The sequence below is a fragment of the Canis lupus genome, chromosome 31, assembly GCF_048164855.1.
Source record: "Canis lupus baileyi chromosome 31, mCanLup2.hap1, whole genome shotgun sequence".
In the NCBI taxonomy this organism is placed as follows: Eukaryota; Metazoa; Chordata; class Mammalia; order Carnivora; family Canidae; genus Canis; species Canis lupus.
This window is the reverse complement of record NC_132868.1, coordinates 26,404,111-26,418,379: the sequence shown is the minus strand read 5'-3', so window position 1 is coordinate 26,418,379 and position 14,269 is coordinate 26,404,111. Positions and strand designations below refer to the sequence as shown.

The 14,269-nt window shown below is 40.6% G+C and overlaps 1 protein-coding gene across 1 annotated transcript in view; it reads left to right on the top strand.

Moving 5' to 3' along the window:
• ATP13A5 (ATPase 13A5) overlaps window positions 1-14,269 on the top strand; it is a 106,157-nt gene that overhangs the window by 55,626 nt on the left and 36,262 nt on the right. The window contains exons 13-19 of the mRNA XM_072807858.1: window positions 892-953; window positions 2,591-2,741; window positions 5,466-5,552; window positions 6,228-6,384; window positions 8,373-8,490; window positions 12,074-12,198; window positions 12,980-13,140. Of these exons, the coding sequence (XP_072663959.1) occupies window positions 892-953; window positions 2,591-2,741; window positions 5,466-5,552; window positions 6,228-6,384; window positions 8,373-8,490; window positions 12,074-12,198; window positions 12,980-13,140 (861 nt within the window). The remainder of the gene's footprint in view (window positions 1-891; window positions 954-2,590; window positions 2,742-5,465; window positions 5,553-6,227; window positions 6,385-8,372; window positions 8,491-12,073; window positions 12,199-12,979; window positions 13,141-14,269) is intronic.

Sequence of the window (14,269 nt, the reverse complement as noted above, 5' to 3'; positions counted from 1 at the left end):
ATTCAGTGTCTTATACAGAAATGACTTTGAAGAGTGATGACAGAGACCTGGATGTCAGTATTGAAAAGAGATACACCCCAGCGCTTGGTTATACTCTGCTTAGCCTTGACAGTGCTGAAGTAGTAGGGCTTTGTGCTTATTGGGGGCATTGACTTCTTGCATAAAGACATGGGAGTCTGTAATTAATGGTGTACTTGAAGCAATGAGCAAATTCAAAGTGCTGTGACAGTACTCAGTTCCATGTTGCTTTCTCTGTTACATTATGGGACAAATACTTATAATACAGCAAATCAAATCTCCCAACCATTTTCCTCTTGATCTAACAATAAAACTCATTCATGGGCATTAATGAATATTTATTATTAGCACTTCATTTCTTTCTAAATTCTCAAAGCCCTTTATCAACATTTCATTATCAATCTGGACAGTCACCATGTCACCCATATTTTAGAAAATTGCTGTAGACCAGATGGCAGACTATGAAATAAATAGTCTTGAAAAGAAAGAAAAATTCTGAGCTCTGCTTTAGAAAGACTGCAGGTGCCAACTGAAAAGTCAAATTCACACTGGTTCTTATTGGATTTCCATTCACTGAATGCCTCTCGTTTAACAACAGCAAGTGCAACAATAAACATACAAAAACAAAACACTAGCATTTAATTGTAATGACTAGTATCTAGAGTCATTTAATTATCAACATAGGCTTTTGGGGAATCATTTGTCACTTGCTGAATCTTTCCTTCAGGTACCCTCTGATTTAAAACTTGATGCTTATAAACAAGGGCTTTGGACAACTAGATCTACTTTAATTTCTTGGAAGCTTGTTTTGTTTAAATCATGCTGTAATTAGAAGAACTAAATAATATTAACACTAATTCTAATTTTTTCCAGACTGGCACTCTTACAGAAGATGGGCTGGACCTCTGGGGGGTGGTCCCAACTGCTGACAACTGGTAGGCACTTTGGTAAAGATGGAATGTGGGATTGGTGTGGCTACTTTGGTATTACTTAGATCCATCTGAGGGATGAATGTCACATAAAATATATATGATAATTTACTAGAACTAGTTTCCAGTTATTCTAACTTATTAAATGAGTTCTAAGTTCAGAATCAGACAGGGAAAGTAGGCCTTCAAACTCCACATGAAAAATAAAATGAGCTGGATGAGTAGGGAGCTGAATGAATAAAATAAAAGAGCAAAGAGTGAAATCAGAACTCTGCTTAATTAAAAACTGCAAAGACTCACTGGGGATTAGTGGGCTGGGGGTGGGGGGTGTCCAAAAAGGAAAAGCTCCATCCCCTCCCTCATGGAGCTCATATCTCATGTGAAAAAAAGGGCACAAACCCACCTACCTTCTATGTACAATATGAGCTGTGGAAAGGGCTATGATTAAGGCACACATATCAGAATAGAGAAGAAGAAACAGTAGTGATAGCTTGATATAACACACAGTCCTGAATTTTAGAATAACATAGTAGATAAAAGGTACAAATTAATTTTGAAAATGAATGGAATGAGGAGAACCACCTGACAGAGATACCATTTGAGATAGAATCTTGAAGCATGTGTGGCTAGAATTTTTATAGATATGGGCTAAAAGCTGGCAATGGGAGGGGAGAAGGCGATCACAGAGATGCAACCCCAAATGCAGCTAAAGACAGAAGAGCCTTAGCTCCCTTCACTGCAGGACCAAGGTATGCCTTCTCAATCCAAGCGCAGATGCCTTGGCTCTTAAACTCTGGATACTCCTCACAGTGATTGAGGCTCTGTTATTGAAGGATTCATGCAGGGACTCCCCAAAACAGTGATGGGACCAAACACAGTCCTGGCACATGATAACATCAGACAGGCAGTGTGGCATTGCAGAAGACACTTGGGTTCAACCCTATTCATGGTGGTTCAGCTCCTGGTTGCTCAGACAGTCAGGCCAGGCTTTTGTCCAGACAGGCACTGTGTTGTCCTCTATTGGCCAGATCAGTGAAAAGGGAATAGAATGTTTGCAGCTTTCACCTCCCTTTTCCTTCCCTTCCCCTAAGTAAGCTTTAGGTGTGTAGAAACAACTGGACACAATTACTATTTAGCTGTAAGATGGGAGGAGAGGAAAGTAAACCCAGTCAGTCTACTGTCATAGAGGAAAATGGGCTTCAGATGTTGGATATACATGCTAGGGGTTTCAGGGAATAGGGCAAAGAGCAAAGGGCTGAGTCATGAGAAGTATTTCAGAGTCTAGGTGTGCTTTTACTTGAAGGGATAAGAAACCAGCAGGCAGTCTTCCTTTCTAACTCCACTACTACACTGGCCCAGAGACTTCTTGCAAGGGGGTGTGGTTTCTAGAGCCCACTCTGCAGAGCTTGCAGGTGTCAGTCAGAACCTTCTACCTACTACGTAGACGCTGGCTGCAAGTAATCTGACAGAGGTCTCTGTGCTTATATCCAAGCACTCCAACTTTATTATATAAGGTATGAGGAGCTCTGGAAGGATTTGAACATAAGGGTTAAGTATTATTGAAACTCTATGTTGATAAGGTTTCAGAATGTGTGAAATGATTTTGTCGAAAACCCTCACTTATTAATCATCTTCTATACCAGTTTTCAGGAAGTCCATAGCTTTGCTTCAGGCAAAGATTTGCCGTGGAGCCCTCTGTGTGCTGCCATGGCCAGTTGCCACTCTCTGATCCTTCTCAATGGGACCATCCAGGGAGACCCACTGGACCTCAAAATGTTTGAGGGCACTGCCTGGGTAAGGCAACAGCTTTTTGGTTTGACTCAATGAGAAAAACTTAAAGAAATCATTACTGGGACTGGTAAACTTTTTCTAACTTTGGTTGAAACCCAGAGATTTATAACACTATGTGGATGAATGCCTAACTCTACCTGAATTTCCCAACCTCTGCTTCAAAAAACTCTATCAATGAGTGCAACATGAAATAGGGTTCCATGACCAAAAAATTTTGAGAACTGCTGTTTTAAGACAGTAAAATTGATTTAACTGTAGGATTTCTTTTTTTAAAAGATTTTATTGATTTATTCATGAGAGACACAGAGAGAGGCAGAGACACAGGCAGAGGGAGAAGCAGGCTCCATGCAGGGATCCCAATGTGGGACTCGATCCCAGGACTCCAGGATCAAGCCCTGGGCCAAAGGGAGGCACTCAACCACTGAGCCACCAGGCGTCCCTATAGGATTTTTTTTATATACTGTGATACACTGTGAATATTCAAGAAGGAGTATGATATGTAGCAATTACCAAACCCTTACTTGACCAGAAAACCTAGACAGGCCAAAACATGGTATAAGTAACCCCTGTAACACCCTCAGAGAAACAGTAGTCTAAAGCAGTGCCATCCAGCATAACAGCCACTAGTCACATGTAGCTATCAACTACTTGAAATGTGGCTATGCAACCGAGCTAAATTTTCTATTTTGTTCACATTAACTAATTTAGACGTAAATGGCCACAAGTGGCTGATAGCTACTGTATTAGACAGTATAGGTCTAGACACCAAACTGAAGTCCCCGAGTCCAATTGGTTTAGTTTTCTGAGTTGAGAATGAATGACAGTTGAAGACTATAAAACATTCCTGGTGGCTGTCATGACATGGTGGCGGACCTCTCGACTCCACCACTTTCTAGCTCTGTGACCCCAAATCCAGAACCAGGACTCTGAGTCTATTACCTCATGTGTGCATTTGTGATAATGATACCTCATATACAGACTTGTGGTAAGCATTGAACCTATGAGCCTACAGGGCCTGCTTGCATTATAAAGTGCCCAACAAGTGGGGGGAGGCACTCATTCATTCACTAACTATTTAATTCATTACATTATTCTGCTCTCAAAAAAAAAAAAAACACGTTTTAAAGCTACTGACAATGATATATCAACTGCAGGACAACATTTAAACAGAATGGTAAAGAGAGGAAAACAAATGATTGCAGGGACATGAAATACATCTCAGAAAAAGGCTAATTTAAAGATGTATAGTGGCAAAGTTGTAGTTTTCTAGAAGCCAAAGTAATGAAAGAGGAGTCCTGTAAACAGGGAAATTTCTGATATCAGTAAGTGAAAATTCTAGCATTTGCTGTGGAGAGATTTCTGACATAAAGACAAAGCAGTAATCACTTTCCTGCATCTTAATGGAGAGGAATCAGCATAATCATTACAAACAATGTCCTTACCAGCATCATTAACGTTGACATAATGATGAGCTGCTTAGAGTAATTATTACTATATGTGACTTTGATCCTGGTTCTGACAGTGCCTCTTCTCCATTGGGGGTGGGGGGGTGGGGGGTGGAGTTTCTTCTATTTGTACAAATAATGTACAAGTTGGGGTCTTGCATAAGAACATAAATCTTGTAATAGCTCTGTAAGGACTGTCTTTAAGAACAGTGGTATCCACCCCAAACAAAGCATGAAAGTGCAAGATGATTCACTGAGTTTAAAGCTAGGTGAAGGGGCAGCCCGGGTAGCCCAGCAGTTTAGGGCTGCCTGCAGCCCAGGATATGATCCTGGAGACCCGGGATCGAGTCCCCACGTCAGGCCCCCTGCACGGAGCCTGCTTCTCCCTCTGCCTGTGTCTCTGCCTCTCTCTCTCTCTCTCTCTCTCTGTATCTCTATGAATAAATAAATAAAATCTTAAAAAAAAATAAAGCTGGGTGAAAAAGTCTCCAGTTAAATATCCTTTGGTTTTAGTCACCTTTCATGAAACATAAGGGGTGGTGGGGGGAATGCCCTTGTAGACTCTAAGGGTTTTAGCGATAGAAGTGATATTAGAATATTTTTCAGAAGAAATTTGAGATCTGGAGAAATGGAGTAATGTCCCCAAGGTTATAAACAAGTAACTGATAAGAGCAGAAGCCAAATGTTGCCTCCTCTTTTCTTATTTGCATATCTGATGGCCTTTCCCATGTTTTCTGTTAATATTGGTTTCTCAGATATATAATTTATACTGTTGTAACATCCAAGGAATACAAACCATTTTCAGATATGCTTTCTAATTTGCTAGCAGCTAACTGGCTGATTCTGTAGCTAACCAATTAGGTATAGTAACATAGATATAGAATAATAAATAATTCCATGTTTATCTCAAGACCCAATCCTAACTCATCTGAGGGCTAATGTGCTCAGCTATATTGGAGAGTAGATCTCTACTTAAACTCACCTCCAGTTACTAGACAATACCATTCAAGAAGAGCCATTGGCCTGTTACTAGCATTTCTTCCACCGATTACTACTTAAATTGTAGTCACAATATTTCTGACTTTTTGACATTCTACAATAAGGTCCTTAATATAAAACCACATAATAGAAATTTGACAATGATGGTATTTGGATAATGGTCTAGAAGAGAAAATATGTGAAAGGGGCTTTGAAGAGATTCTGAGTGCTATGCAAATGAGAGGTATTTCTTCCTTATTATTTTTCTCTAAGGAATCTTATGGATGTTTTCATTTTAAAACAGATAATGGAAGATTGCAGTGCAGACTACTGCAAATTTGGGATGTTAGATTCAAACACCATAATAAAACCAGGACCAAAAGCCAGTTGGGTATGATTTGCTTTTTTAAATCAGATGGCTCTTTCTCCTTGAAACTGGTAAATCTCCCCTGACTTTCACAGATTTTTAAATTCCTATTATTTTGCCTTACCCTAACAGTGTCCATAGGTTTGCTCATTCCTTCATTCCTGAATCTATCCTTTAATTTATTCATGAATCTGTCCTTTAATTTATTCAACAAACACTCATGGAGTGCCTAAGTATGTTAGATCACTATACTAGGAGGTGCTAAAGGATAGTGTGATTTCAGAGCTAGACATGTTGGGCTCTGTGTGGGAGGATTACATGGGTGGGAAGAAAATCCATATAGGTGCAAATAAGTGCAAGACAATGTGCCAAGTGCTATAATAAAGGCTGAAGAAAAAGCTGCAGGAGTCCAGAGGTGGGAGAGAGGAACACCACAGAGAGAGTGACCTGTGAACTCTGCCTGGAAGATAATTAGGATTTCTCCAAGCAGCCATGGGGAATAGCTTTGCAGACTGAATGACCTGATAAAGGAATCGCCTTAGAGATGGGCAAAAAAATATCAATATTGTGACATACACCACTTCATGATCTCCCTGGGTTTGTTGCAGAGCAAACCCTGCTTTTTGGTATGCACCTGGTAAGTCTCACTCACAAGACTCACAAGCACCTTAAGCCCCCTCTTTCTTGGTGCTCTCGCAGAGTCCTGTAGAAGCCATAGCCATCTTGCGCCAGTTTCCATTTTCCTCAAGCCTGCAGAGGATGTCTGTGGTCGCTCAGCTGGCAGGGGAGGATCACTTCCATGTCTACGTGAAGGGTGCCCCGGAGATGCTGGCCAAGTTCTGCAAGTCTGAAACAGGTACTAATTTAGTTGACCCTGTTCTCTTTCAGGAGCTTAAATATTTTAGAAGCCCAAATATACAAAGCACACAAGTCTAAATCAATGAATGTGGACATGATTGATTTCTCAGTGAGTGAGAAATGGGCCCAGTAGATCTGATAGAGTGGAAGTGGGAATTTCAAGGTAGAAAGGCAGAGAGTAAATATCTGACTTTGGTCCATCCAGAAAAGTTGAACCACAATGGGGTCTCCGGGAAGGAGATGTGAAGCAAACATCAGGAGCCAGAACAGGAAGCTATGTAAGGGTCACCGGGAAGGGCAAGGATGAAGAGTATGCACTGGGAACCAATGGGACAGGTCTGGACCCGGCACTCATCCGGCAGCTGGGGTGCTCCGCCCGTCACCTCTGGGGGCTGGCACCACCTAAAAAGCCTTGTGCATGCAGATCAATGGAAAGAGAATATAGACAAGATAAATCTTTTAGAAAAAAAGTGATTAGAGTAAATTAGATGGTATTAGAGCAATGTAATTGATCATTTTCACAGCAATTTCATCTTTCTGGGCCAGATTTTGAGCTGATTTGTATTGTTTCTTAGTCTTATAAACATATGCACCCTCTAAGCAGCAGCCCAGATTTGTAAGAATATTGTTGCATTCAAATGAGTTCATTTGGATAAAATTGGTCTTTTTCTCCTGATTTTCATCTATATTCTTCTTATGATTGCTGATAGCCATCAACTTGTGCACACAATTCTAGATTTGGCAAATGATTGCTTTAACTTCTTCCTCTACTTAGAGCCATTTTTACCTTAGAATCGGCCCCTTTTTTTCTGACTTTGATCGTTCTCAGAACTCCCATTACCTCTATCACTCTATCCTTCACAGACTGATGGCCTATATTTTCTTGTTTAATTTTTTTTTCAGCCTCACAGATACAAGTGAGTATCTTCTTGATATTTCAACTGGTGACTATTGTTCCTGCTCTATTGTAAGGATATGGGCCTGCCACTTCTCACCTCTCATCCTTCTGGTAGCACTTCCAATTCTTCTTATTGTCCTTACCTCAGATCTTTGACATATGCTAATAATGACTGCAGTGATTTCCGACCCGGGCATTTAATAGAGAGCTAGGAGCTTCCTTGATCCCCACCTCCTGGAACATTTTAGAATTACAGAAAGTCTGAGTGGAATGGGGACACAGAGTTCTTCTCTTTCTCATTCTATTGAGGTATGGAAGACAGACCTAATAAGCCCAAGAAATCAAGTTGGTAGTAGAATAGAGACTAAAAATCAGGTGTTTTGCTACCTAAGCCACTATATACTTCCATTATGCTGTGCTTCCTTTTAATACCCTTATAGGCATTCTACAAACCATAAAGATTTTATAAATATTTTAATATTACTTATGACAGGGGCAGCCTGGGTGGCCCGGATGACCACTATGCCAAAATACACAAATGTTGCCATTGTATCATCTATCATCTAAAGCAGGGATTGGCAAGCTTCTCTGCAAAGAGCCAGGTAGAAAATATTTTAGGTTTTACAGGCCACCATGGTATCTGTCTCAAGTGCTCAACCTTGCCATTGTGACCCCAAAGCAGCCATAGATGGTAAACAAATGGACATGGCTGCATTTCAATAAAACTTTATTTACAAAAACACGCAATTGGCCAGATTTGGCCTGTAGTATGCTGACTCCTGATCTAGAGGATCAGCTGTTTTCCTCATTTCCATGTAGACACAGTCCTAAGGCCAGTCCTTATTAAACCCAGCCAGTGGATTTGATACCCATTTGATGCCAGTGCATCTCTGGCATTTATTTCTGTCAAAATAATAAAAGCACACTGATGAAGTTGTTTGTGTCTTTTAGATGGAGCTATAGTTTTTCTATCAAAGTATTTTTGGAGTTTTAAAACAAGGTACAGTGTAGGGATCCCAGAGTCTAGCTTAGGAGCTAGGCAGCCTTCAATATGACCTTACCTTTACCTCTTTCCTCTCACCTGACAGTGCCAAAGGATTTTCCACAGAAACTGAGGAGTTATACAATACAAGGTTTCCGTGTCATTGCCCTTGCCCATAAAGCCTTGAAGATAGAGAAGCTTTCAGAAGTACAGAATTTAGCCCGGTAAGGAACTCAGAAATCAGCACTAAGGCAGGTTATGTGTGCATCAAATAAATGAATACTGGAGATGGACAGGGCAGTTCAAATCACAAGAAGCCTCCTGGAGATGAAGACTCGTCTCATCCAATCTCCCAATTTGGAGATGGACAACTGTAAACCACACTGGGGAAGACTTGCTCAGGTCACAATGATTGTTGGTGATAGAACAAGGATGGCAGTGCAGATTTCCTGACTCCCAGATGTCCGTGAGCTATCTCTGCCCTGCATTCCATCATCCCATCAAAAATAATCAACATTCCTTCAACCACATTATGTGGCTGACTGACTTGGGGTTCCCACATACAAAGAGGTTAAAAGAAGGATACAATGGGCAATGTGACAGACCTCCAGCATCCTTCAGATTGCTTCTTTCAGCGCTCAATAGTAACCTTCCTCAGATCTGGAGAGGTAGTGAGTGCAGGCTGAGTTACACAAAATAGAACTCAGTATTCTTAATTATATTAAGGGTATAAATTGTCCTTAGTAGAGGATGATCTGTGAATTCTTGTTTCTTTTCATGTTTCTCAGTTTTTAAAGGTTATTTTTGAATTGTCTAAGACAAAAGAGTAGTGAGATACTGTGGAGCATTGAGTAACAAGTTGTCTATGCATTATTATCTTTGATTTTGTCTCACTGATAGAGACCTTCACTTACACACAATTAGCACCTTTGCATAAGATGTGGATATCCTTGGCTCAGTGTAACTATTTACAACCTCTGCCCATCTGCTCTAGTGGAATCATTGTCCCTTCCTTACACTGTTCTATTTCCCTCATCTCTAAAGTATAGGATTGGATGATCTTTAAGGACGCTTTCAGCCATGAAATTTTAATCTTCTAAATAGAATCACAAAGCTCATTTTGAAATAGATGAATGGCACTCTCAGATTTAACATTCAAGGTGTTAGCTATTCTTGAGCAAGCATGAAGACCCATAACACACAGGATTTTGTAATTTTTCAAGACAAAAATCTAATAACAAAAGCCAGGTATATGTGTGAAGAAAAATTTACGTAGCAAGACAAGGAGGATAGCCACCAACTTGCTGCCACATAGTAGTGCAGCTGTGATGTTCTCATTTAAAAGTCTCTAGTAGGCACCTGGGTGGCTCAGCAGTTGAGCGTCTGCCTTTGGTTCAGGTTGTGATCCCAGAGTCCTGGGATCGAGTGCCACATCAGGCTCCCTACAGGGAAGCCTGCTTCTCCCTCTGCTTGTGTCTCTGCCTCTGTGTGTGTGTGTCTCTCATGAATAAATAAATAAAATCTTTCTTAAAAAGTTACTAGACATTATTATAAATATAACAAAATAAAGTGATGTGTTAGATTTCCAACCATCTCAGATTTTCCTAGAGAGTAGCAGGAGCCTATTATGCTTCTTAAAATTTAGTTATTGTTTTCAAGCAGAGAAAAGGAAAACACTTTGAGTTTTATTAGAATCAAATTATATTTAGCAAAGTTTCCCAATCAGGAAAATCAAAAACTTCTTAAAAACTGGTTTCATAAAAGGGAAATAGAAGAGTTTCTTTTTTTTTTTAGAAAATAAACATCCCAAACTAGAAAATAGAAGAAATACTTTATCAAAATTCTCCATTTTGTTGGTTTAGCAAATTTCTATTGAGCTTGACTCTCTGAGATGCTCTTCAAGACACTGATGATTCAGATGCGAATAAAATAAAACCTTTGCCCTCAGAAGCTTATTCCTAAATTGGGAAGATAGATAATAATGCCCTTTTACATGAGGTGATCAGTGAGTCCTCTGGAAAGTGACATTTGAACAGAAATATGTGTAAAGTAAGGGAGCAAAGCATATGGGTATGCAGAGGAAGAACATTGCAGGCAATAGGAATAGTGAGCACAGAATTTTGCTGGGAATGTTGCAGAGTAGCAAGAGGCTTAAGTGCCTGAATTGGTGAAAGAGAGCAAGAGTCGTAAAATAGAGACCAAAAACAGAATCAATTGGTGAGAAGGTTTCTGGATCTTTCTTTTAGCTCTAGCTCATTAGAAAATATTAATCCAATTTATAATAGAAAGTCACGAAGATAAATGATGGGAATTTAACACATTCTGTATTAGGTAGATCTTCTTTTGTAATATTCTCTGAGATTACTAAGGCAAGATTAATATCTAATTATCTGAGTATTCACCAAAGTGCCTACAATAAGGTCTAAAACAGACTAGTTATTTGATGAATGGACTTTTGAATGAAGATGTAGTAACTTGTTCTCTACTCCAGAGAGAAGTTTCTTCACCATGTTCCCATCTAAGTGTGAGTTATATCTTTCATCAAGAAATCCAACCCTGACCTTTCTCTTAAAGAGGTTTACTGACCACATGTTTATTTCCTCTCCCTCCCAAGTCCTACCAACATGATAGAAAAGAAACAATATCAAAGAAAACAAGACAAGTGATAAGTGCAGATGAGAGATTTCTATACATTTCTGTAAGATGTAAAGTAGGTGGAGGGAGTGGCAGCTAAATCAGCAGGTGGAAGAAGCATAGTCTACACCATGTCAGAGAGAGAGATAGCAGAAGACAGAAGTTGCTTCACCCCATGGAACCCGAGAGACTGAGGCTTAGCTCTGTCACATACTATGGAAGGTGGAGGTGGTGATGGGACCCAACATCAGGGTTGACTGACCATATGCATCAAGGTTAGATCCCTAGATCTCCCTCTCTTCCTGCAATCTTAACTCCTCTCTGGACAGAAAAAGAAAAAATATGAGATTAAGAAAGAGATCTTGGCCCTCATGTTTACTATTTAAAGTCACCTGAGATTTATTCCATTCCTGAAGAGAGGTCCCACATAATGAATGTAACCCAATTAGACTTCGAGCTTCCAATTTTAAATTCTGAAAACTTTTCAAATGTTTGGCTGATGTCCTGTATTTTCTGGAGGTTACAGATGGAGGTGGAAATGAGTGATTCTATATGCAACTATTATCATAATATCCCGTATGCAGTGCATACTTAATCAATGTCTAACTAAAATGATTATAAGGTAAAAAAAAAGTCTTTGAAATAAAAAATAATAATAATACAATTAACAAAAGTCTAAAAAACCAACAGAAGAGTTGGTAGATAAGTACATTTTTTTTAAATGGTGTTGAAACTGGGAGAAGTTGCTAAAAGACAGAAGTGATTGCCTCTGGGAAGGAGAAGGGGTGGAGGGGTATGGAGAGAAGGACTATGGGTTTTTTTGTTTTTTGTTTTTTGTTTTTTTTTTATTCATGATAGGCACACAGTGAGAGAGAGAGGCAGAGACACAGGCAGAGGGAGAAGCAGGCTCCATGCACCGGGAGCCTGACGTGGGATTCGATCCCGAATCTCCAGGATCGCGCCCTGGGCCAAAGGCAGGCGCCAAACCGCTGCGCCATCCAGGGATCCCAGGACTATGGGTTTTTATCATAAGCTTTTGGGTTCTTTTTGATTTTGAAAACATATGCATGTATTACATTGATAAAACTTAGAAATTGTTTTAGAAGGAAGAAATAAAGTTCAACTGTCAAGACTTTAATAAGCTTTAATACTGATTTTTTTCTGAATCCAAAGAGAGAAGGTGGAGTCAGAGTTGACATTTCTGGGACTTCTCATAATGGAGAATCGCTTGAAAAAGGAAACCAAACTAGTCTTGAAGGAACTGAGTGAAGCCCACATCAGGATGGTGATGATTACTGGTGTGTGTTTCTGGAGGCCTGATATATTTAATGTATCTCAAGCCTCAGAAAAAGACCATATGAGCTGCATGGGTTCATGTGGCTGAGGTAGAAGGAAAAGTCCTTAACTGTCATCTGTTACCTTGGGTTCCCATTACCAGGCATATGTGCATCAATCTTGACATGTCCATGAGCTTTGGGGGCAGAGATCATACTTCATTGTCTATGTCTAATGCCGCCCTCTCCCTACCCAGGCTTAGCACAGTGCTAGTAGGCTCACAGTAAATGTTTAAACACAAGAGTAAATATGTGCTCATCAGAAGCCTCAGTGAGACTTCTGTGTAAAGACTGTTCAGACTCTGCTAGACTGTCCTCTAGGGCTGTGGACAGGCATGGCATGTGCTGATCCAATCCAAGCATGGCTCAGCTTTCAGCGTTCTATTCTCTGTTGACTGCAATCCACATCCCCAGGATGGTTCCATGCTATCAGAGAACCATCAATTTACCTTCACCACTCAGTGCTTAACCATGTCTTTATTCATTTGTGCCTGTTTTGTAAATATGCAATGTTCAGGACATGATGCTATTGTGGGAGGGAGATACAGACATAGTTTTTGATCACTAGGGACAGACAGGCTTGGGCAAGAGGTGCTGCCAAATGGTAATAAAATAGGGCAGAAAGAGGGAAATGCCCCCCCAAAGAGCACCAACAATGTGGTATAGCCACTCAGAGGAAGCAGGGCTCAATTCTGGCTGCCAAGAGATTTATACAGAAAGCAAGCTGACTCTCTTTGTCATCTAGGTGACAACCTTCAAACAGCCATCACTGTGGCAAAGAATTCTGAAATGATTCCTAGAGGAAGCCAAGTGATCCTTGTTGAAGCCAATGAACCAGAAGATTTTGTTCCTGCCTCTGTGACTTGGCAGCTGATCGAGGACCAAGAGAATGGATTGGGGAGGAATGTGAGCAAATGTTAGAAGGATCCTCAGTGGCCTGGCCTGATGACCCACAGCCCTGGCCTCAGCAGCCTTCTCTCAGCATTGGAAGGCACCACAGTCAAAACCCCTCACAGCTGTCCAGAGTTCTGCAGTTTGAAAAGCATTTAGTGTTTCCACCAGCACTTCTCAGCCCTGGCTGCACAAAGAAATCACCTGGAAGAGGTTTCAAGCTTCCAGTGCCAAGGTTTTATTGATTAAATCCAAATCTCTGGGTTGGGAGCTGGCATCAGCCCTTCTTCCCTGAGATTCTGATGTGCAGTCATTGTTGAGAACCAATGATTTACATCCATATTTCCTATTTGATTTTTCCAGTTAGGCTATACAGCTGACAAATTGTTCATTTTGCAAATGAGAGAACTGAGGCCCAGCAAAGTAAGCTTGCCCAACACACACAACTGGCAAGTCGCAGAGCAGGAAATCAAAGTTAAGTCTATCTGATGGCACCCAGATCCATGGGCATTAAGATTGCGCTGTGTCCATGACATGAGGTTAAGAGGTTTCAGGCTTCTCTACATAGCAAACTTCCTGTGCTTTTGTGAAGAAAACGGGTTGCAGCCTGACATCCCATCACTAAATGTGAAATTCTGCCTATGTGTGAATTCAAGGAGGTGGTCTTCCAGGCGATAAGTTATAAAATTCCCCTTCCTCCAGGCTGATAGCCCTTTGTCTTGTTAAGTGTAGAGTAGACCTTGTTCAGTATACAAGCTGCACAACTGTACAGAGTGACTTTGCCCCTACTTGGCTCAACCCCGTTTCATTGGCTATGAAGGTGAAAGCTCCCTATGTTCTCTCTGAAATCACCAGAGAGAGAGATTTCTGGTGCTTATTTCCTTGCAAACTCATTTGCTTCTGCATCAATGCATGTTGCCTCGATTACGCTGTATGATAAAGCTCAGGTCTTCACTAATTTTTAACAAACAGTCCACTCACATTACCCATTCACCAGTTTAATACCTTTACTGAAGTTTTGGGTATTACTGGGAGAAGTCACATTATAGTCTCAGGCTTTCTCCTCTTCTCTGCCTCCCTCCCACCACACTTTCCTTCTCTAACTGTCTGGTGAAAGCAAAAGGAGCTCTTGTCCTTACCTCCT